This window comes from Phytophthora ramorum (assembly GCF_020800215.1).
Source record: "Phytophthora ramorum isolate Pr-102 chromosome Unknown Phyram_PR-102_s0007, whole genome shotgun sequence".
Taxonomy (NCBI): Eukaryota; Oomycota; class Peronosporomycetes; order Peronosporales; family Peronosporaceae; genus Phytophthora; species Phytophthora ramorum.
The window spans coordinates 1,398,500-1,421,693 of NW_027150653.1; the positions used below are offsets into that span (position 1 = coordinate 1,398,500).

The window sequence follows — 23,194 nt, forward strand, 5'->3', positions numbered from 1 at the left end:
TGTCTATAAGTGGTATCGTCTTCGAGCAGCGTCGGCGCTTCACAGGTACGCTTTCATCTTTATCTCTTGGTCGCTTGGCTTGATCATCATGTATTGATGTTTTTGCTTCAGTTTTGGTGCTTGCAGCTTCTTCTGAGGTGGTGTTGGCTTGAGCTATCGACCTCGTGAGTTGCTGTGACCAGGCAAGCAGGCTCGTCGTCGTCACACCAGAGGCTACAGCACAGCGCTGGCTCGTCGTCGTCACACCAGAGGCTACAGCACAGCGCTGGATCGTCTTCGTTGCAGGAGCCTGCGCGTTGGGATTCATCAACGACGGGTAGTGAAGGAAGATAGTTGCTGTCAGCACAGCTCTTACAGCAGCGCAGACATTGAAGGCCTTGTTACCCAGTGAATGACTTGCATTGAAGAGCTTGCGGCTAATGTCTCGAATATCCTCTTGTGTAGCCGAGTCGAAGACACCCAGCGACGGAAGAACAGAGGCTTGCTTTGGTTCCATCCCGCTCAGCACCTTGGCCACTTGATGATCTTATTTTGGAGTATTGAAGACGTATGCGAAGGCTTTGTTGGTCGTCAGGCTCCGCGGTCGAATATCCACTGCGCCGTCAACTCTGAGCTCGCGTTCGTATGCTGCGCACCGCCACGTCGGAACGAATGAGAGGTCAGCGGCTCTTCGACTCCAGCTGGGCCAACAACGCGATCGAGCAAGCGGTTGACAAGAGCGTGAACCCCGACTGTCGGTGTCGTGTAAACGGTGGTGCTTCTCTTCGACGTCTGAGAAGAATCTAGGGCGCCGCTGTCTTCAAGCAGGTCCAGCAATGGGATCGAGTCGGTGAGCTCAACAGGGACGTCCTTCGACTGCACTGGCAAGGTATTGAGCAGCGCTGCGCACGGCGACTCCTGCGTGATCAAGGCCAGAGCGAGCGCCAGCAGCGGGCAAGTCATGAAGTCTTCGTCAGGAAAGAGCGACAGCGTCTGCTCATCTGACGTCTTCATGCGGATGAAGCGGACAAAGAACATGCCACCAGCACCGATGGTGAGCTGCTGCTTCCGGGCGAAGGTCAGGTCCGAAGGGCGCCCGAAGAGATACCACAAGAGACACAGCAGTGCTGCATCTTGGTAGTCCGATGCACAACAGGCCGTTGAATACAGATATCTTGTCATCTTCTTGAGATCATCGTTCGTGCATGCAGCCGCTTTCTTGGCGAACCCACCGCTCTCGCGTTTGATGCAGTGCTGTTGAAGGGTACGCCCCAAGCTGAGCAGCTGCTGGGCCACAGCTCCACCTTGAACAGGGTACTTGCCGAGGAGCCAGTACTTCGCTTGGCGGAAATATTGCGCGACGGAGTGGCGCGACAAGTGCAACCCCCTTGCTCCTGCATGGAATGCCAGATACACACCAAACTTGTCCATCAGAGTCATTAGGATGCCCCCCCCCCCCTAGCGCGGCTTGGGTCGGCAACGATCAAAGCCTTGACATGCTCTATGCTCGTGCTCTCGGCGGAGAGGAAGCGATTGAACGCCTTTATGGCCGTCGTGCGGGCGCACTTGGTGTTTGCGGGCTTCAAGTTGTCCAGGCTCATTATTCTTGGTCGGAGAGTTGGCAAATATGCGAGTAATACGTGGTACACCTCTCGCTTGTATCACGATACACATATCTGGGCGTCAGCTCCGACCAGATATGTCGGAATCGCTCAGCTTCCGACTGCAACGTACAATCGTGTTTTTATTGGATAAAATTTAATCGGTAACGTGATTTGATTCGCCAAAAACTATAGATATGGTTTTGATTTGCCAAAACGAATTCAAGAACAGTCTCATTGGCTAATATGCACCATACTAAAATGAAGTTTGGTCGGAGAGACGTTGTTATTCATCCATATCATATCATTGATATAGTATGAACTGCGACCACTAGTACACAAGGCTGTGTCTACCACATCAAGCTGAAACAAAAATAAACCGAAGCAGTAGGAGCCAAAACATGTTCTTATGAGCTTAGAGACAACGCAAGCCAGTGTTTTCATCATCTTCATCGTAATAACTATTGTAGTAGTACGTTCCCCGAGGAACGCACCCGCCCAGGTATGCTTATAAATTTCAAAGAATAACTCGGAGATCGTTACCGCAACTTTAACTCTACGGAGGGGGAGTAGGTCAACTAAATCACAGTGGCAAGCCATAGTTCATGATTATGGTTTCGTACACGTTATACTGTACACTCGCTTTACGTCTCATAGACTGGAACAGTCTATGTAAGGCTACCCAGTGAGCCTAATTGCAGGTTTAAGTATTCACGTAGTAGCACTGTTTCCTCTGCGCTAGGCCTGAGTCTCAAAATGCTGAGCGCCATGACACCCGTCCTCCAACAGGGGGTAGGGTTCACAAAGTATAAAATTGCTACTGTTAGGGTTGCTTTAACTCGGTTAAGTTTGCTGGAAGGGTTACTTTAACCCCGGGTACGACAAGTCTGAAATCCAGAGGTGACCGTAAATGTCGGCTATTGTTTGATGAACTTTCGTATATTTCACAGTGTACGGAAGTGTAAACCACTAACGAGGGGAGCTGGTCCTGCTCCGGTCCAGACATGGGACGGTCAGTCCGTGCAACTCTCCTAGTCTAATCATTGCTGTCTAGCCATTGCTGGCCGCACGCATCGCTGTGCGCACTTCAACATTGCTCTCATGAACCCAGCGTTTGCATCCAATTAGACGGTGTTCTCGAAGGTGCTGTTGCTGGGTCTTCACTGCTTCAGCAAACTCTCACTTTTCATTTCGCTGTATCAAGCGCACTCGTCCCGTCTCTAAAGCTCCAGCGCACAAGCGCCGTCCTCCGCGGGGGCCAGGAGGAGGAGGGGGAAGAAGAAGGTCGCTGGAGGAGTCCCGACAGCCCGTTGTTCGCTGCTGAGGAGCTCCCCGCCACATCCAAAAATGCTATACTTGGCGGACCTCTCTGTGCGGGCGTAAGACTTGAGGAGAATGCTGCGTCGACTCGAGAGCTGCTCAACGGATGTCACGTCACGCGACCTGCATGACGAGACTGCGCACCGTCCAAGTTTGCTTCAAGAGAAGACGTAAGCAGAAAAGTTTACTAGTGTCGGCGTGTGCTTATCTGGAGGTGGGGAGGGTTGCATGGTGATAGCCGGATCAGGCATTAACCCTTTCGGACTTTGTAGGCTACGTACCATATAGGATGCCCTTCGGGAATAATGGGTTAAGCTTAAAGTTGCTACATGTATATTTCCAGTCACTTATGGTTGCGGTAATGCCATCCGAATAACTCAAAAGAAGTGCTGCAAGCAAAAATACTGTTCACGATAAATTCAGCAGTGGTCTATAAAGCGCAAACGCTACTGTGCACTGCGGTGGTCTATGGTTTGTCTATTCCTCATCGCTTGCGCTGTCGTCGACAAGGCTCGTGGATCCCTCGAGGCTAACAGACGACGTCCACACGGTGGCTTCGCTGTAGTTACCGAGACGTTGCGAGCAGTTGGTCATCTTCACGGGCGTTGCAACGAGCTCGGACTCGAAAGCTGTCGCGTCAACCTTCGGAGCGTTCACCTCAAACGACTGGTCCTGCAGGTAGCAGCACACGAAGTCGTGGAAACGGTTGTAGGCACCAACCCGCTCCTCCTTGGTCATCTTGATCGAACGCTTGGTGCTCCCGAAGAGGAGTTGACGAACTTCCGATGGCGTGCTCAGACACAGATCACGCGATGAGAAGACCGGGCGGTACTCTTTGGGAATCTTACACGCTTTCAACGGTTTGATCGCATCCTGTGTAAGTGTGGTGACATTAGTGGTGCTGTTGCCGTTCGCAATGGTGTCGGCCGTGTTGACAATGGACGTGACGAGAGGAGTGACGATGTAGATCGGGTCATCGATGGCGTGGATGAACATCAGCACGGACAGCAACACGTTGGAGATGGCATTGCTCATCGTACCGAAGACGGCCTCCACACCAGCCATTAGGCCACCGATCACCCCGAAACCGGCACTGATCATGAGCACGGTCTCGCCAGTGAACTCGGCGGGGTGGTGGGTAATGTGCAGCAGCAAACCACCGGCCATATTCTCGGCCGTCTCTTTCGGGTCTTCCTTCATCAGCCCCCAGAGTGACTTGATGTTCTTGCCGAACTCCTTGAAGAAACTAGTGATCTGCTTGATACCAACGAGCGGGTCGCGGATGGTGTTGAGGATCCATTCGACCGCACTGGCGATGGTCTTCGCGATAGTGATGAGCGTGTCAGCCGTGAAGTCGACGACGTCCTTGATCGCATTCTTCAACCGATCCTTCCACGGCAGCTTGCTGTTCATATCCCTCTTCTGCTTCCTCTCGATCTTGAAGTAGTCCCACAGGGTATTGTTGGGGTGACTGAGGAGGTAGGCAGACATGGCTGCGTCAGCGGCGTTGGCCTTGAGTTCTTCATCGGAGAGATCATCTTGCTCTTCCGAGAAATTGACGACAACTGGGCAGACGTTGTAGATATCGCTTGTGCTGCCGCTAGAAGAGTCCGCATCGCTGTCGCTTGTCGAATCCAAGTCGCTGCCGCTGGCCGAATCCAGGTCGCTGTCACTCGACGACGAGTCTAGAACAGTACCTCTCAAGACTCGTACAGACTCCGTGGAAGTCTGCGCCGCGCAGACGCACGCAAAGAGGATGAGGAGCAAAGTGGAGTGCCACATGAGACCGAGAAGGCGAAAAGTGTAGTGCGGTGAAATGAAACAGGGCCCAACGGCCCGTGGAGCGCCACTGAAGCTCCTGCATTGGACGTCCCCCGCAATCAGATCAGACTAGAAAAGCACTGGGTTCCAAGTTCATCTACATGTACAGTTCATCTACAACCAATTCATTTTTCAACGGCGCACCCGTGAGCCGAAGGCACGCGCCCCTGATCGTGAGATGGGATGTGTGAAAGTTATTCCCCCAACCACACTCTGAAACTCATATTTTTAAAAAAATAAACGGTCTGCTTCAGAAACCTACATGTAGTTACATGTACAATTAGCTGGACAGCGCGTGTCGTTCACTAGTTTGACAAGACATCAACGAAAGCTTGCAGAGGATGGCGGAGTTCCGTCTGCCAAGAAAATAGTACCCGGCTCAAATCGTGCATGTACACTGGCACTGTCACTAACACAGACAGGAAGTCATGGCTATCTGCTCTGTCACTGACGCCCAGTGACACTGTCAGTGACACGGGTAGATCTGGTCGACGGACAGGCTCGCAATGCCGGCTTTATTACACTAACGCAGCCGCATTCCCGGTACATGTACACAGTACAGACATGTATTCTCATTGGAGCAAGGCACCACGCAAGATTGCGCTCTTGTCCAGGTTTCACCCCATTTGCATGTGTACGGTGTTCGTCCCAACAGAGCTTCTGTCACAGGAGCGCATTCTTGCCCGCAAAAATCGAACAGAAAAATGCTGGATGATCGTTGGAGTGCTTTGCCGTTCGCCGTCGGAAAAGTTACTGTAGACAAGTTGGGCGATTCACGTGGCGACCTGTTAACCCCAATGCGAGACTTGTCGATGCAGGACCCGATCGATGTCGGGGGCTTCATGAGGCCGCCACTGGTTTGATTTGCTTTTGGCACCGGAAACGCTCATGATGGTCCTTTCAGCCGCTAGAGATAATAAATGTCAGCGGACCATACAAAAGTACATACTTTGCCACCATCAATTGGTGACAGTAGCTATTATAAGTGCGGAGCGCGGCTTGGTCAAAAAATCATGCATGGACGCAGCACTATAATCTGGTACACAACGTAGTGGCACCAGCACGAACGGTTCTAATTAGTCATAGACGTCCTTCTCTAATGCTAGCCTGGTAAGGTCTCCAAAGAGAGGATTTTTTCCCGAGGTAACTGGTAAGCTTAGCTCGAAATCTACCCCAGGGTGCCGATTGAGTCGACCTATCGATTGAGTGAAGCGTTGAGAGACGGTTGTTGCCGTGCTGCAACTACATGTACAAATGAAAAGTGTCATGCGTTCATAATCTGGATTCATACCGATGTAGAACACCCGAATCGCTTCACTGCATGTACCAGTACATCATGTACTGATACATGTAGTGAAGCGATTCGGATAGGTTGTGCATAAATGAGCAGGAAACAGTAAATTGTGCTTATATTTATTGCTCGACGAAGTCACCCAAGTCAATTCCCCAATGCTTTTGGGTACATGCTAAGTATTAATGCATCTCACTCGGGCTACGTTCGACAATAGTACAGCCAAGTACTTTGGGGTTCACTGCCTTACCGAAATGCGATTGATCACTCTCACACGGAAATTTTGCGTAGATTCAAGTTGTACTTTAATCTTGCGCGCATCCCCCACTCTGCCAGATTAGCTGTCAAGAAAGTGCTGCCCACGGTGCATTTTGTCCAAACTTATCTCGTTTTTACATCTTTCCGGGGGGGGGAATTGTGGCACCGTGGCACGCAAGCTACTTTCTTAATCATGCCATGCCCGGCATGGCATGGCATGGCATGGGATTGGCAAATACCGTACGAAGATTGTTTGAAAGTGGCAATATGATAGAGTGCAGTTGCATAGCTAATCAAAAAATCATAATAAATCCAAACCGACGACGATATTCGGATCACAGCGTTGTTTGTGATAGAGCGGTTATAATAATACACAATGCATGTATTACATGTCGATACTGTGCCAACATTTGACCCCGAACTCCAATGCCTGGGTATTTAGTCTGGGCCAGGCCTTTCACCGTACATGTACCGGTCAGACTGCACACTCCGGTGGCGGCGGGAGGTACATGTACACATGTGCTTTAGAAGAAATCACAGCACCCGACTGATCTTGTTGCATTTTTCTGCCTGAACTCAGTATAAAGTCTCGTCCAGCCGATTTCAATTGGCGCGTGCAAAAGGAAACTCGAGGGCCAATGACACCATTCTATGCTCGAGGCGGGGTGCCTTGCTCCAATGAGAGCGCCTGGGATCGGCAGTACACAAGCCACTGGCCCGGACTGGCACTGGCTGGCAGCCAGTGCCAGTCCGGCTAGTATCGGTACATGTGTAGCCAGATCACGAGCAGATTCTATGTTGCTCCTTGGCCATTTTGTGCCCGAGGATCGCGGTGCTTCTCGTATTAATTAATCTCCACTCGACGTTGTAATTTGATGACTCTGCCCCCACCAGATCTGCAGACTCTTTACCGACACTGAGGTGCCAATTCATTCATGTTCATTTTCCCGTTCGAGATACATGGACATGTACACAGTTTGCAAATTGTTGAAATGGTCTTTCGGCGGCACGGCTGAGACTGTCATTTACAAAATCTCCTCCAAGTGCCGAGTGCCATCTCTTCACAGCCATGGTTCAAACAGGACACGCCGTCGCTGTCGCGTTCGCGCTTAATATCGCTGCTGGAGCTGCCACCATTCTGGGTGGAATGGTCGTCTTCAGTGAGCGCCTCGTATACCTGGCCAACCCGGTGAGTTTGGCTGTCGCTCTTAGCATCTCGTCCGGAGTGATGCTGTTCATTTCGCTGGTGGAAATCTTCGGCGAGTCGGTGCATCTGCTGACGGAGGGCCTTAAAACCGACGACATGACAGAGGAGACGGCAACTGGACACGGCTGGCTTTCGGCTACGGCGTGTTTCGCAATTGGTATCGCACTCATCTACTTCATCGATATGATTGTGCACGAGATCGCACCTGAGCACGAGGTGACGGATATCTCCAATTTGGAAGACGTCCGCGAATCGATCCGCCATTTCGAAAGCAGCATGAAGAATGGCAGCACCCCGGCTGAGTATCTGGAGTCTCAAACCCCTCAGCTAACCACTTATCAGAAGAAAATTGACGAGAATGCCAAGCGTGCCTTGCAGCGCATGGGTGTGCTTAGCGCGCTTGCTATTGGAATCCACAACTTGCCTGAGGGAATCGCCACGTACGTTGGTGCCATCGAAAACTCCTCTGTTGGAGTCTCGCTCGCTGTCGGTATCGGCCTTCACAACATCCCGGAAGGTATCGCCGTCGCTGCCCCCATTTACTTCGCAACCGGTTCCCGTTGGCGTGGAATCATGTGGTGCGCGATTTCTGCGGGTGCTGAGCCGATCGGCGGACTTATTGCATGGCTGGCGATTGGTGACGGTATGGACCCGGTCTCGGAGGGCGTCCTGTTCGGCATTGTGTGTGGCATCATGGTGTGCATTTGTGTGAAGGAGCTGATCCCCACGTCGTACAAGTTCGCTAAGGAGAAGACGTACCTTGTTTCGTTGGGCATGTTCGCTGGCATGTTCATTATGGTTTCCAGCCTGACGTTGTTCGGCTACGCCGGCGTGTAAGAAGGAACACTTTATACGCAGGCTGTGAGGCTGTGTAGAGTGAAGATATACAGTCGTGCTAGACTTACACTAGCGAAAGAAAGAGCAATGCATATTACATGTAACTTCTAAACCCATTGTCTAATGCATTCCTCTGTTGGTACGCGTATAGCCGTGTTCTTTGTCGTCAAGCTCCATCTCAGGGTGGCCATTACCGTGATGCACAAAGAAGTTCTTGCATAGAGCTTTCCATCGGCAGATTGAGCGCGTTAATCCCTCCGTGTTTGCTGCTTTTGCTTCAAAAACAGTAGCACTCGATGAGGAAGAGTGCTACTCGAGAAATGCTTCTGCAAAGCCGCCTCGAGTATGACCTGGGTAGTACAACCGCAACTGAACAAACACTCCATGGTGTAGAGATCGTGACGATCCACAGCGTCGAGAAACATGTCCTCGCCTGCCTTCTGAGGTACGCTACCAGTTGTGTAGAGAAACTCCACGACTTCGACGCAATTCCCTTTAGCAGCATTCTGAAATGCGCTTTGAACAGATTCCGATGAGATCGATCCCATCGAGTACACCAACTTTACGACATCGACGTCACAGGAGCGCGCGGCTTCTGGGAAAAACTCGCTGATCACCTCGGGGTATACGCTGCCCTTGCTGTGCAAAAACTTCAAGACACGAGCTTGATCATTGCGAGTTTCACTCAGAAGTCCTACATCTGTGATTGCGCGCTCAAAAGCCTTGCTCACCACTTTACGCGAAAAGTTCCCTTTGCCATCGACGTATTGCAGCATATTGATATGGCAACCACTAGCTGCACCTTCGAACGCTTTATCGAGAGAAGATGGAGAAGTTTAATGCCCTTCAATGCTACATAGGTACTTCGCTGCCTCCGTTTGGCCGAAGCACGCCGCTGCCACAAACGCCTTGTTGATGGCGCTACTACTGAAGTCCTGTTTTGACTGCAGGAACTTCATGATCTCGAGTTGGCTCGTCCGCGCCGCAGATGCAAATGCACCCTCAAGGGTTGAAGCATCGAAATGTTCCTTGTCGTAAAATAGTTTGAGCACCTCCATTGGTCCAGAAGCAGCGGCAGCGCAGAACGCCGAGCCAAAGGATTCATCCTTGTGTCCACAGTCGTGCGCGTACAAGAAGTCGATCATTTCCCGTCTCCCACTTTCAATTGCAGTAACAAGCGGACAAGCCAAAGTGGCATAGTCGTCAGCAAAGTCAAGCATCTCCGCCCCGCCCCGATCGATCACGAGCTTGACGATGTCCGAGAAGCCGCAATCAGCAACGCTGCGTACAGATTATCCATATCGTCGAGGTAGTGGAAATGAAATACTCCGTGGAACACCTGGAAATCGTCATGCTCTGCTGCCCACTTGAATATTTTTCCTGGACAGTCGTTCAGCTCGCACAACACCCAAATAATCTTATCGTCCTTGTTGTTCACCGCGAGCTCCAACGCCTCCACCATGTCAAAATCGTACGTTTGTTCTGGATCATCCCCTTCAAAGTGCGCCTCGTACAGCTCCATCACGTACCAATCCGAAAGCAGGACTCTGACCGTCTCCTGGTGGCCCCCTGCCACTGCGTTGAACAGAGCCCGCTGGCATAGGAAAGTAGGCTCATAACCTGCACCAACCCACCATCTATCTATAGTTTTGATCACGTCGTTGTAGCCGTGAGCAGCTGCGATATCAGTGGCCTTGCACCCAATTTCATCTCTGTCATCGTCAATGTCAATTCGGGCCAGGAGTCTCTCCAGCCACTCGATGTCGTTGGTGGCAGCGGCTTCCACGGCTGCTTCTTCGACAGTCATGGCGAACATGTCGATGTGTTTCAGAATATGAGGGAGGGCTTGGATCGAGTGTGGAAACGTCGCCTCCTTCAGACGCTTCTGCTGACGGGAGTCATAGTCGCGGGGCTCGTTGCAACGAGCATGCTTCATTATTCTGACGCAAAAATGGTTTTATTCCTAGAACCACGACTAAGTACGTTTGGGAAACTAAAGATTATCTTTCAGTTTCTAAAGATGCCTACTCGATAAAGTATCGAATACGAACTGACACCGTCGCCGATCTCGATAGCATCTAGGACGACGTCTTCGACGATGGTCCAGAAATGCTACAGCGTTGATGAACTCCAGCACGATTCTTCAGGAAGAAACTGACGGACAAGCTCGGCAGAATCACATCTCTTCTCGTTCAAGAAGTTTAACCTGCCAGCTGCGGTGTCTGTTGCGGCATTCACACCTACGGCATGCTCTCCTTGACGTCCAGGAGTTCCACCCTGTCGATATGTATGTCCACGCCCACTCGCAACAGACACCTTATGTTCTTTCCTGGTATGATACAAAGGTACTCTGCAACTTGCAACGCTGTATTTGTAGCAGTTATGGTGACTACGCTCGAGTCGCGCTACACTGCATCCTCACCTACCGAGCCCAAGCTGAAACTTGGGCCCCACTAGTAGGCGAACGCTTCTACAGACTACATTCGCAGTTGTACAGGGACTCCACCACCTCGGTCATTTTGGAGAAACCTAGGAGCCTCGGCGCAGCAGCAACATGCCGATTCAAGGAAAACCGTCCGAGTTGGTCATTGATTTTTCACCGGATCCAACACGCGCGTGCCGAAAACGACAACAAGCCTGGCAACTTATCTGATGGAAGTGTATCATCTACATCTTATTACGCGTTATGAAATGCAAAAACGGTCTTGCGTTGGCGGTCGGACCGTAAGATGAGTCAGTGAAGCACAGCTGACGCTGAGGTTTGCGCCGCCTGAAAGCTTGAGTCTCTCTACATAGTGTGGCTATCCTATCTATTACCTGTGCTTGGCAGCTTAATTTGTGAGGTACTGGTCCAAGGACTCGCCCGAGATGTCTTCAATCTGTTTGATCACGCGGTGGCACGTCTTCTCCACCTCGCCGTTCGTGTCCTCCATCAGCTCCGCCAGGAACGGAATACTCTCGGGCAGCATGGCCAGGAACTCGTCACCAATCACCTGGTAGCACTTCTCCACTGTCACTAGAGCCGCAAGACGCACCGGGGCGCAATCTCCACGAGACTTCATGAGCACCGCATAATGCAGTGGCTTCCACAGAAGGTCGCTCTTAGCGGCCCATGCCAGGTTTGCGAGGCACGGCGCCACGGTCTCAAGCACGAACTCGCGCATCGAGGTGTCGTACTGCAGAACGTCCAGCACATCCACCAACGGCGTCAGCACAACGTCGAAGCGGTCCTTCTCGATAAAGCCATCATTGTCATGCACGAAACAGCCGTCCAACGCGCGCACCACGGTAGTTAGCAGCAGGGTGTTGCGCTCACGCTCGGTCTTCACATCGACCGTGGCCGAAGCTCCCAACTTCGCCTTCTTAGCTGGCGGCTCATCTTCATTAGCGAAGAAATCGTCATCGTCCTCGCTCTCGCTGTCTTCAGAGGACCGCGGCGGCTTCTGCATCAGCACCTTGCGGCTCTCACGAAGCGCCGACGTCAAGAATTCCAGCACGTGCGCGTAGTAAGGGACGAAGATGCCACGCAGGCGTTCCGAAAGCTTAACAACCAGCTTGAAGAAAGCAATCCTGCGCGAAATATCACCAGTCTTCCCGGACGAAGCCACACGAGTTTGTGCCCACTCAGCCAGCTTCAGGAACAAAGGCTTCAGCTGTTTCTCGCTCAACTTGAGGATGAATTGAACAAGGCAGTCCAAGACTTCATCCTCGACTGCATCCAGGTTTTGAAGCTTCGATGCGTGCACGCGACGAGCATCCAGAGCCGTCACGAAAAAGCGCGCAAACGAAGGCAAGTGCTTCCGAATCGCCGGCAAATCCAGATCATTTACGACCGTACCCACAACCGAGAACAACCGCATCACACTGGTATCGCTCTGCAGAGTCAGCACATGCTCGTACGCGCCAACCAGGTTAGGGAGAAGTTGGCGCAACTCCACGTGGTTGCACAAGTTCAGGAAGCAGCAGTCCACAGACAACAATACTTCCGCGTTCGAAGGCGCAGTTGACAGAACCGCCGGTGTGAGGAGAGCACGGATGACAGAAGGCAGGTATGGCCCCAGGAACTGCGGGATCTTGCTGGTAAACACCTCCAAAGACGCCAACAGGCACTGGAGAACCGCCTTCGAGCCACTAACCGCACTGGTCGACGAGCAGTATTCAATTCCACTCAGCAGTCGCGGGAAGAACTTCGGCAGAAGGGGGAAAACAACCGGCCCGATCGCGCGGCAGACAGAAGAAAGGCACACGAAAGCACATCCGAACAAGTGCAGCGTCATGGGAGGCGCATTCACAACGTCTTGGTCCACGTACTTCACAACAGTCGGTAGGATCTGCTGGAAACGCTTGGTGTGATCCGAAGCGAAGTTGCGTGCTAGAATGTCGACACTAAGCAGCGCAGTCTGGATGTTGACACTGTTTTCGGAGCTATCGGCATTCTGAAGGATGGAATCCAGCTCGTCCAGCATGTCAATAAAAAGTAAAGCTTCACCCGACGAAAGCGAGTCACGCTCTTCTTGAAGACGCTCGTTGAAAAGCTGCATCGCCTTCTTGCGCACCAGGCTGTTGTCGTGGTGCAGCAGCTCACTGATGACCGCTACGAAACCTGGTGTGGATAAGAGCTGCTGAAGAGCGCCTAGAATTTCAATCGACTCAGCGGCCAACGTTGTCCAGAAACCACTTTCATCGTCGTGCAGTGACTGTTCTCGCGCAACACGACGGAAGTACAACAAATCGAGCTGTGCCAGCATCAGGTATTGGTGCTGCAGCATATCACCTTCTTCTTCGACTGCCTGATCGCGTTCACTCTCGTAGCTCAAGATCTTGTGATGCAACTCACGCGCGCGCAAATGCGCGGTGACAAACTTGACCAAAAGCTTGTTGAATTGACGCGACAGCGTGTTGGAAGTTGCCAGCCGTTCGTCCAGTACGAAGCGCTCGTACTCCACATCGTCCTCGTCTTCATCCATCTCGTCCGTATCAGTATCTGCATCTTCAACCACATGAGGCAGCAAATCACGTGCCATACGAAGGACCATCACGAGGGACGACACTTGCTCAGAGCAATCAAAAGTGAAGCACAAGTTGTGAGCGAACTGAATCCGCTCTCGTTGAACATCGATATCCTTCACGACAGCAGCGTGCTGCAGCAGCGCAACAGCGCAGTAAGGCAGCAACTCACTTCCAAGAGATCTCACAACCACCTCAAACAAAGCTTCACGCTTGCCCTTAGGAATCTGGGTAAACGCACCCACGAAAAGACCAATAAATCGCTGCGGGGTAATCAATGGTCCTGCCTTCTGATTCTTCGTTGCGATGATGTGCGGCACCACCGCCTTGATAATCGTCTCCAGCACATAGAAAGAATACTCGTCCTCGTTGCGAATCGATCCGGAACTGACGAAATCAAGGATTTTGTCCAGCGACGTAAGGACACTAGCCGGGTGTAAATTCACCAACGAACTGATAAACAGCACAGCCTCGTTGCGCGTCTGGGGGGATGAAGTACGTCCCAAGCACGTAAGAGTGTGCTTAACGAGAAGTTCGGGCTTCACGTCCGCAACCACGTGCTTCACAGTCTTCACTGGCCGTCCATTAGTTTGGATGGTCGATGATGAGCTGACTTCACAAACGCGACGCAAACAACTGAACAGCACCTGCAAAATGTACTCTGAAACCACACTCTCGTGCTTTGGGTCGCAAAACAAGGCCAACACGTTCGCCAGGCTTGTAAGTAGTTTCCTGATATCAGCATCGGCCTCCTCAGTACTTGAAGCGCTGTCAACCTTGACAACAAGTACCTCGAGAATGCAGCTCAGGGCCGAAAATTCCACCGTAGATGCAAGCGTATCCTCCAACAATCGCACAAAAATGCTGAAGCTGATGGGCAAGGTGTTGAGGCACTGGATTAGTCTCGAGGCAACAGTTTCGTCAGCAACCATCAGCAAACGAAGCAGTTTATCAACGAGTACGTGGCGGGACACATCGTCAAGAGCCTCGTAGAATGTGGGAGACAGATTTGTCAACGCAAATACTTGCAGCTTGCGCAGGTGCGCAACCGCGCTCTTTTCCGAGCACAGGACGGCCAGCAAAGCGTCCAGGAATTCCTTAGAAACCGCAGTTTTTCCTTTCTTCGTGGTCATAACTGCAACATCCGGGTCCAAATAATGACCAATAAAATCGATCAGCAGCTTTGTCGTGGCGTAGTTAGCACCAGATGTTGAGCAACCATCAAGCGCCTGCAGAAAGAAGTCCACAGACTGCAACCAGAGCTGGGTTTCCTTCACTGGAGTCAGCAACTCCATAAGCTTTACCGCGATGCCCACTTCATCACTGCTTGCAGACGACACAAAATTTATCAGCAACTGGTGGAACACAGAGCTTTCTCCTTGACCACTGTAAGTGCCGCAAAGAGCAATCACCGAGTTTGAATCCATGAGCATATCCTGCTTTGCCTTCAAAAAGAACGCAGTCGCCTTCAGAAGAACCTTCAAGTTCGCTGACTTCGATGAACGTACAGCGCCATCACACGACACGAACCATCGGTCCAGACAGGAAATCGCTGATTGACGCACTGCCTTGCTGGGATCCGAGAGCGCCACCATGACGACCGGAATAACGTGAACAAGCGGCTTGAGCTCCTTGTCGGATTCAGAATATGAGAAACCCTCCAGAACAGCAGAAATGATGTCCAACGCACGCGTCTTGGCCAGAACCTTCAATACGCTGTTTGTGGGAGCAGCCACTGTGACCAATCGAGCCATTGTTGGCAAAAGTTCCGTCTCCAGACCCGCATAGAACAGATTCAGCAGGCACTCTTGTACACGAATAAATATGGGGGTCGGAGACTGCAGTAGCGTCGAAACGCATGCATCGAACTCATCACGAGAAACAGCGAACACGTCGTATGAAACCTCAGACAGCTTCGAGGCAACGTGCACGGCATGCTCAATTTGCACATCAGTAACATTTTTCTCACACACCGATGCAAACTCCTTTTTCAGAACAAAGCGGAAAGATTGGTCCAGCGACACCTGTTGCTCTTTCGTCTTCTTCGATCTTGACTTCTTAGATGCTAGTTGAGCACGAGCAGCCGAAAGAACCTCAATTAGAAAAGCTGTAAGAGGCTCCTCGATAAGCTCAGATTTCTGTGACCAGCCCAAGCAGTACGGCAGCAATCCCGGGACATCAGCAGCGAGAGCGTGTCCGAAATTTTCCGCAATATCATTGATCGTCTTGCTGGATTTCTTTGATGCCTTAGCAACATTAGCGCCGAAGGGGTGGTCAAGCGTAGAGATCCACGTCCAAGCTGTGTCAACAGAAATTGTAGTCTTCTTGTTCACGTTTCCATCCGTAATAAGCGAAACAAACACAGTCAGCAGCTTCTCGTCAACGTCCGAGGACGCTGTCTTTCTGAAATTCTTCAGTGCAAAATCAGCAATAGCCTCCGCGACCGATGGTTCTCCGCGACTTGACCATTTGCGAAGCGCCTGAACAATCGCATCGAGCATTCGCTTTTTGGTGCTCAGGCTCAACAAGAGATCACCCAGTGAACTAGTAACCATGAACTTGGCAATGCGCTTGCTATCATCCAACACGCGACGTAGAAGTACATCCCCGCTTGTAAGCACCTGGTTCTTGTCGGCACCCTCTGGATTCGTATCGTTCAACTTGGCTAGCGATACCAACGCCTGGTATCGAATGTGTTCAGTTGGGTGGTCCAACGCCAAGGCGAGCGATGTGTTCGCGTCTGTGTGAGAGGGCACAAAGTGTGCCGAGTTGGCGACATTTTCAAACGTCTTGGTGAGGAACATGTTCAGCTTCTCATCCTCCTCGGCCTTGCCACTCTGCTGGGAAAGTAGACCGTTCACAACCGTGTCCACCTTAGACGCGTTCTTCCTGCTTAACGCAACCAGAACATGTGAAATAGCCTGCACGCGCTCGCTGTCCATCGAGAAATCCTGTTCCTCAGCCTGTTCAACTAACGTCTCCACCAGCTCTTCTGTGAACTCGTCGACCACCGAAACGCTCTCAATCAGCGTCGTCAGCAGACGCAGGTAGTCATCATCCGTGGACTTCATGTGTTGCGTCAAAAAGACTGTCAGCAGCTGCACAAACTTGGCCGACTCGTAGCTGGAAGTAGCGTCGCGCAGGAAGTCCGCCGCGTTCTCCATGTGCACCAAGTACGTGCCCGCACCGCTCGACAACTTGAACGACGGCTGGGTCTGCGCCAAAAAAATGACACACAGCAATGCGTTCATCTGTGCTCCAGACTGTGCGTGCTTAACCAGCGACTTGACGAGCGCGTCCACCACCTTGTCTGTAAGTGTGGCCTTGGACGCCAATTTTGTGACAATCATGTACGCGGACGACTGCAGCTCCGGGAAGCTTGTGCTCTTGAGCGCCGTGAGCAGGTGCGGCACTAGCCATCGCAGCATGTGCTCCGTCACCTTGCCCTGCTCGAGCATTTGCAGCACCACGAGCGTGTAGAGCGACGTAAGCTTCGGGTTGCTGGTACCGATGCGCGTGGCGGTCGTAAACAAGAATTCGATGACTGACGACTCGTCGGAGGCGCGCTGCACGAGCGCCGAGCGCAGCAGCGGCGTGCCGTTGGTCTTGACAGCCAGCAGGAACTCCCACCGGGTGTTGTGGATGTGCAGGATGCGCGCCATGCGCACGAACCAGGAGCTCTCATGGAAAGCCACGATGGTGGCCATCACGGCGTCCACATTGTAGCGGTGCACCTCGTAGCGGCGCACGAGAAACTCGAGCACCTTGTGCGCGGCGCCCAGCAAAAAGTACGCGCTGAGCGCGTCCAGCAGCTTCTGAAGCGCCGCGTTGAGCGCCAGCTCGTCCTGCTTGAGGATCTGCGCGCGGCGGAAGTGGATACGCTGGCGGCTGAAGAGAGCGGCCACACCGGCGTCCCCGAGCAGCTCCTCGAAGCGCGCGTCCAACTGCTTGAGCTCAAGCAGGCCATTCCACGCCAAGTTGTAGACCGTCTCGTCGTCCAGACGCGCCGCCTCGCGCTGGTCGTACAGGAACGTGTCGGTACGGCGCTTGCTGCCGGCGCCAGCCTCGCGGAGCTGCTGCAGCTGACTCGCTAAGGCGCTGGCCATGGTGTCGGAGTGAATGTCGTTCCGAAGCCAACCGTTCCTGTTTTGATACTGCCCCAAACCACTTGTCCTCGGTATGGCAATCGCTCTGTACGGCCGAATGACTGGCGCCAACGAAGGAACCCAATTTAGTTAGTGTTGAACCCAATATGACGTGATTTGGGCGCTACTGAGAACGTATTTTGGGCTAAGCTATCTTTAACGTCCCTACCCCTAGTGATCGTTGAAGTACCGTTGGCACTGGGGATGAAGGCACCAGCAACGCGCGGACGGCGAGTGATGGCGGCGGTGGGCAATATGCTGGCGACGCGGGCGATGGGGTCGGCAACAACTGCGACTGCAGAGGCGATATACCCGCGCTTCGTGAAAATCGTGGAGGTGGGGCCGCGCGACGGACTGCAGAACGAGAAGACGCTCGTGTCGACGCCGGACAAGGTGAAGTTCATCAATCTGCTGTCGGACACGGGGCTGTCGGCGATCGAGGCCACGTCTTTCGTGTCTCCCAAGTGGGTCCCGCAGGTGAGAAACCAAAGGTTGGGGGGGGGGGGGGTAGAACTGACATGACGCTGGAAAACGGCAGATGGCAGACAACACCGACGTTCTCCAGTCGATCACGCGCAAGGAGCGCGTTTCGTACCCGGTTCTGACGCCGAATATCAAGGTGGGGAAGCGTGTTGAGTAACTGCCTCGTAGTGTTGAGCTAATGAATTAACGCGGTTGTGAACTGCTCGTGCAGGGGTTTAACAGTGCTGTTGCCGCGGGAGCAAAGGAGGTGGCCATCTTCGGAGCTGCGTCGGAAGCTTTCAGCCAGAAGAACATCAACTGCTCGATTGAGGAGAGTCTGAACCGCTTTCGTCCCGTGTGTGAGAAAGCGAGCAGTCTTGGTATCCGTGTTCGTGGGTAAGTAGGAGGCCGCACTGTCGTTTGAAGTGGTCTTGTAACGTTTCTTCGCCCTGTAGGTATGTATCGTGCGTACTAGGCTGCCCGTATCAGGGTCCTGTGGAGCCGTCTACCGTCGCCACAGTAGCTCTAAAGATGCTCGAGATGGGCTGCTATGAAGTATCTTTGGGCGACACCATTGGTGTCGGCAATCCAGGTAAGCTTCAGAAGCTGTGCAAACAGGTTGGTTGACAACTAACACGCTCCTGCTGTTATCGGTACCTAGCATCTACGTTGGCTATGCTGCAGGCCACGAAGCAGGTTGTCCCTGTAAAGCGCCTCGCCGTGCACTTCCACAACACATATGGCCAAGCGCTGTCCAACATCCTGATTGCGCTGCAGGTAAGATCACGACTAAACGTCATATCCTACCCTATTTTTCGCCCGCGTTTTCATCTCATACAACTCTACGTGCCGTGTGCAGGAGGGTGTCGCTGTCGTAGACAGCTCCGTCGCTGGTCTTGGTGGTTGTCCGTACGCCAGCGGAGCTTCCGGGAACGTGGCCACGGAGGACGTCTTGTACATGGTGCACGGCTTGGGCATCCAAACCGGCGTTAACCTCCAGAAAGTGATGGCAGCGGGTGAGTTCATCACGAATTTGTTGGGTCATCAAACTCACTCGAAAGTGGCGCTTGCCCTGGGGCCAAAGTTCTTGGATACTTCCAGCCGTCTCTAACCAACTCGCAAGAGTGTAAGCACATCAATCAAGCCACCGCGGTAATGTGCCTCATTTCAGCCAGTAATAATCCGTTAAATCTGCGTTTCTACCAATCAGTGGCATTTTCTCAAATACGCTTCCTGCCTACTAGACGAGCGTAGGTCTCACCACCTCCTGCCGCAGCATGGGCAGCTCCAACTCCAAGAACAAACAGCAGTCGTCCTCAAGCACTGGCGCTGACGGCGGCGCGGGAGCTAGTGGCGTGCGGGCACAGATCACGTCCAAGGACAAGGCCATCCTGGACCTCAAGAACGCCCGCGACCGACTCAAGAAGTACCAGGCTCGACTGGACATCGAGGCCAACCAACTGCACGACAGTGCCAAGAGGCTGCTGCAGGCTGGCAAGAGGGTGTGTTGGCTGACTATGTGATCGATGAGGGATTGCTTTTGTTTTATTGGTCTTATCTGTGTGCTGATTGACACACTTTAGGACCGCGCGAAGCTGGCGTTGAAACTCAAGAAGTACAAGGAGCAGCAGATGCACCAGGCGGACGAGCACTTGATCCAGGTGCTGGGCATGCTGGACACGGTTGAGTGGGAGACGCAGCAGCTGCAGGTGTTTGAGGGGCTGAAGGCGGGTAACTCCATTCTGAACGCGATCCACAAGGTACGTGCATCGATGCAGGATGCTGTTGCTCTGGAGAGTTTGGTGTTTAGTACGATGGGTGTGTACTGATAATCATGGGGGCCTGAATCTTGCTCAGGAAATGACCGTTGAAGCTGTCGAGGAGCTGATGATGGAGACGGAGGAAGCACAAGCGACGGCAAATGTGCGTTACGCAATACTGTAGCTGTTGGTTGTCAAGTGCTATCTGGTCTCATGATATTGTGTGTTGTTTGCGTGAATGTTGTTGGGACAACAGGAAATCAGCAGGGTCATCGGTGGCAGCTTGACCGTCGAGGATGAAGACGCCGTGCTCAGTGAGCTGGCCGAAATCGAGAAGATGGAAGCGGACGCACTTGCTGCAGCCATGCCCGAGGCCCCTGCCACTGCGCTCGAAACAGGTGCGGACCGAGCTCTGCCATGCTGGATGTATCGCTCAACTGAAGGCTAACCATGTTCTGTCCTCCATTTCTGCAGCGGACATTTCAGTGGAAGTCACACCTGCAGCAACAGAGGAAGACGTCAAACCCAAGAATCTCGCCGTCAAGAAGGAGGCCGTAGCAATTTTAGGGTGACGCAGCACCGCTGCAAATGGAGATTTTGTAGCCGTGCGCAGTGTATCAGGTGCAACTGGCGGTACCGGGCATTTACCTATCACGGACTGTATCTTCTGCATCGGGTTTTGTACATGTATCTGCGACACAATTGTGCTCCATACAAAATCCACATTAAATTGGTCCATAAAACGTTACCCACGATTACGCTGCCTATTCCGACGTCTTGGAGACCACCAAGCTGCTGGTCGAGTGCAAACCCATTCCTCTCCCAAGAAGGACCCCAAGCCGCCCCCACTTCCGACGCACAACCGTTCTCCCCCCCCCACGGGTCGACAGTGCGCTGACCGACGGATCCCCAGTCCCCTCCGACCTGACTGTTCATGCTGTCCACGACCCCCACCGTCGCCATGGCCGCGACGCACGACTGCGAGTTCTTCACGCCATGGTGCGACCCCGCGTCCTTCTACCTGTACCTGGTGATGTCGCTGGTGCTCATCTGCGCGGCCGGAATGATGGCGGGTCTGACCATGGGCCTGCTGTCGCTGGATATGCTCAACATGCGCATCCTCGAAATGGAAGGCTCGGAAGAGGAGAAGCGATACGCCAAGCAGGTGCTGCCGGTGCTCACCAAGCACCATTTGCTACTGGTGACGCTGCTCATTGTCAATGCAAGCGCCAACGAAGCACTCCCCATTTTCCTCAACAAGTTGGTACCGGAAGCAATTTCCATCTTGCTTTCGGTGACCTGCGTGCTGCTGTTTGGAGAGATCATCCCGTCAGCAGTCTTTACGGGTCCTAATCAATTGAAGATCGCTGCTATGTTGTGCCCTTTTGTGAGGGTTCTAATGGCCATCACGTGCCCGATCGGCTATCCGATTAGCCGTGTACTCGACATGTGGCTCGGAGATGATCACGATCCGGCGCAGTACAAACGCAAGGAGATCAAGGCGCTGGTCACGCTGCAGCGCGAGAACGACGCGGCGCGAAGGTCTTTTATTGACCACATGCGCCAGTCGCAACAGATTGCGGACACGCCGACTCACTCGCACACAGTTACGACTATGACTGCTATTGGAGACAAGCAGCCACTGCTGACGCCGCACTCGTTGTACGAGGACTCTGCTCAAGGTACCCGACTCCATGTTGATGAAGTGACTATCATCCACGGTGCTCTGGACTTGGCTTCCAAGACGGTCGCAGAAGTGATGATTCCCATGCAGGACGTGTACATGCTGGAACTCGATACGGAGCTGTCTCCGGACATGCTGGCTAGCGTTCTAGCCTCCGGACACAGCCGTATTCCGGTGTATGAGAAGCACAAGTCAAACATCGTGGGACTGCTTCTCGTCAAGAAGCTTATTGTGTTGGACCCGGATGACCGTCGTCCGATCAGGGATCTGATACTCCGCAAGCCCATTCTGGTGGGTCCCAAGGAGTCGTGCTACTCCATCTTAAATGAGTTTCAGAAGGGCCGCTCACACATTGCTCTGGTCTCTGAGGATGTTGACTTGGTGTTGAGATGTTGGCGGTCAGAGGAAGAAATCCCTAAAACGGTCGTGTTCGAGGGCATCGTAACCATCGAAGACGTGATCGAGGAGCTCATCCAGGAGGAAATTGAGGACGAAAGCGACGTGTATGTGCATGATATCGTGGACTACTGGCAAGCTCGTTTCCGCAGGGTCGTAAAGGGCACTGGATCGGCATTTGTAAAAAAGCGCCTCCGTCTTCTGGCTGACCGCGCCCGCCGTCGCGTCAAAAGCCGTCGTTCGAAACAGGCCGCCGAATCTGCAACTGCTAGCTCCATGAGATCTCCTGGCATACCGCAGCTTGAGGCTCCTATAGAGATTAAGGTGGTCACCGAGAAAACTCCGCTGATCCCGAATCAGTAAGAACAGGTTTGACGACGCTGGAAGACTTCAATACCAGGAAGGCTGTTTTTACTTGAAGTAGCTCGTTACTCTCAATCAAACGTGTATATATGAATCGAAAGCTGTGCATGTATCGCAAGTCACCAGTAAAGATTAGCCCCTGCAGCTAGTATTCACGTGAAAATGAGTAATGCTACATTTAGTAGCATTAGTCTTATGCTACGCTAGAACTGGCTAATAACCCGAGGTAAAATTGAACATAGGAAGTCGTTAGCATAGCTAAGTGAGGTCAATGTACCTCACTGAAAAACTAAACCCGAAGTAAGGGTTAAGATTAGTTTCTAGTACCCAGCATCTAGCGTTTGCACATATATCGCGCGCGACGCAGGACGAAAATTCTCCGGACAGTAAAAACATTAGTTTCCCTAAAATCATCAATGCACTCGTGTGTGTTGCAGCCTGCAGCACAATCGAGACAGTACAGCAAAGCACGTCTACTCTGCCCTAAGATATGAACTCGGGTCAGCGATGAAGTTCTTTAAGAGATAAATTATACTACGTAGTAACGCAACAAGCACTTTTGCAGATTTAAAGTTTAATGCGTAGAGTTTTGGCTCGCATGCATTGTTGCCAAGCATTGCTGTTATCAGGCAATGTTCACTTCAACTGTAGCCAGGGATGTTAAAAGAAAGCCTCCTGAAAAGACAAAATCTTCTTATGTCTATCAGATTGCCAGAATGTTAAAAAAGAAATCTTTTCTTGACCTTAATTAATATCTGAAGTTTACGTCATTCATCTTCCGCTATCACGTATTAATAGCTTTGACATGAGGAGCTGTGTGGCGAAGTACATGTACGTTCTTGTCGTTCACGCCCATTTCCAACAGAAAATGACACAGCAGTGCCTCAGTATTTGGCCGAGATATCCGGGATATACCGTCGCCACGAGCTCTTAGCAAACGCTGGACTTCTCATTATAAAGAAGAATTTCGGCCGATTTGACCGATCTTCTTTTGCATTATAAGGAGATAGCAGGAAAAAAGAAGGCTTAATTAACATCCCTGGCTGTAGCGTTACGTGTATGA

At 52.2% G+C, this 23,194-nt stretch overlaps 7 protein-coding genes across 7 annotated transcripts; 4 read left to right on the top strand and 3 right to left on the bottom strand.

Annotated features, from left to right (window-relative positions):
- Positions 1-3,377: 3,377 nt before the first annotated feature.
- KRP23_8408 (uncharacterized protein) lies at positions 3,378-4,682 on the bottom strand (the record flags this gene model as incomplete). Its single annotated transcript, XM_067893841.1, has 1 exon — positions 3,378-4,682. One exon carries the CDS (start codon positions 4,680-4,682, stop codon positions 3,378-3,380), a length of 1,305 nt encoding a protein of 434 aa, XP_067743335.1.
- Positions 4,683-7,339: 2,657 nt separating this feature from the next.
- KRP23_8409 (Zinc transporter ZupT) lies at positions 7,340-8,314 on the top strand (the record flags this gene model as incomplete). The annotated part of the gene is made up of 1 exon (XM_067893842.1): positions 7,340-8,314. The coding sequence occupies one exon, from the start codon at positions 7,340-7,342 to the stop codon at positions 8,312-8,314; it is 975 nt and encodes a 324-aa protein (XP_067743336.1).
- Positions 8,315-9,150: 836 nt separating this feature from the next.
- KRP23_8410 (uncharacterized protein) lies at positions 9,151-10,250 on the bottom strand (the record flags this gene model as incomplete). The annotated part of the gene is made up of 2 exons (XM_067893843.1): positions 9,151-9,472; positions 9,604-10,250. 2 exons carry the CDS (start codon positions 10,248-10,250, stop codon positions 9,151-9,153), a joined length of 969 nt encoding a protein of 322 aa, XP_067743337.1.
- An 895-nt stretch (positions 10,251-11,145) lies between these two features.
- On the bottom strand, positions 11,146-17,427 carry KRP23_8411 (HEAT repeat-containing protein 1; the record flags this gene model as incomplete). The annotated part of the gene is made up of 1 exon (XM_067893844.1): positions 11,146-17,427. One exon carries the CDS (start codon positions 17,425-17,427, stop codon positions 11,146-11,148), a length of 6,282 nt encoding a protein of 2,093 aa, XP_067743338.1.
- A 276-nt stretch (positions 17,428-17,703) lies between these two features.
- KRP23_8412 (Hydroxymethylglutaryl-CoA lyase, mitochondrial) lies at positions 17,704-19,039 on the top strand (the record flags this gene model as incomplete). The annotated part of the gene is made up of 6 exons (XM_067893848.1): positions 17,704-17,943; positions 18,005-18,085; positions 18,161-18,324; positions 18,384-18,520; positions 18,590-18,705; positions 18,788-19,039. The coding sequence occupies 6 exons, from the start codon at positions 17,704-17,706 to the stop codon at positions 19,037-19,039; spliced, it is 990 nt and encodes a 329-aa protein (XP_067743339.1).
- Positions 19,040-19,205: 166 nt separating this feature from the next.
- KRP23_8413 (Charged multivesicular body protein 6) lies at positions 19,206-20,260 on the top strand (the record flags this gene model as incomplete). The annotated part of the gene is made up of 5 exons (XM_067893849.1): positions 19,206-19,430; positions 19,512-19,688; positions 19,786-19,851; positions 19,945-20,086; positions 20,163-20,260. 5 exons carry the CDS (start codon positions 19,206-19,208, stop codon positions 20,258-20,260), a joined length of 708 nt encoding a protein of 235 aa, XP_067743340.1.
- A 389-nt stretch (positions 20,261-20,649) lies between these two features.
- Positions 20,650-22,131, top strand: KRP23_8414 (DUF21 domain-containing protein; the record flags this gene model as incomplete). The annotated part of the gene is made up of 1 exon (XM_067893850.1): positions 20,650-22,131. The coding sequence occupies one exon, from the start codon at positions 20,650-20,652 to the stop codon at positions 22,129-22,131; it is 1,482 nt and encodes a 493-aa protein (XP_067743341.1).
- Between the last annotated feature and the right edge of the window lie 1,063 nt (positions 22,132-23,194).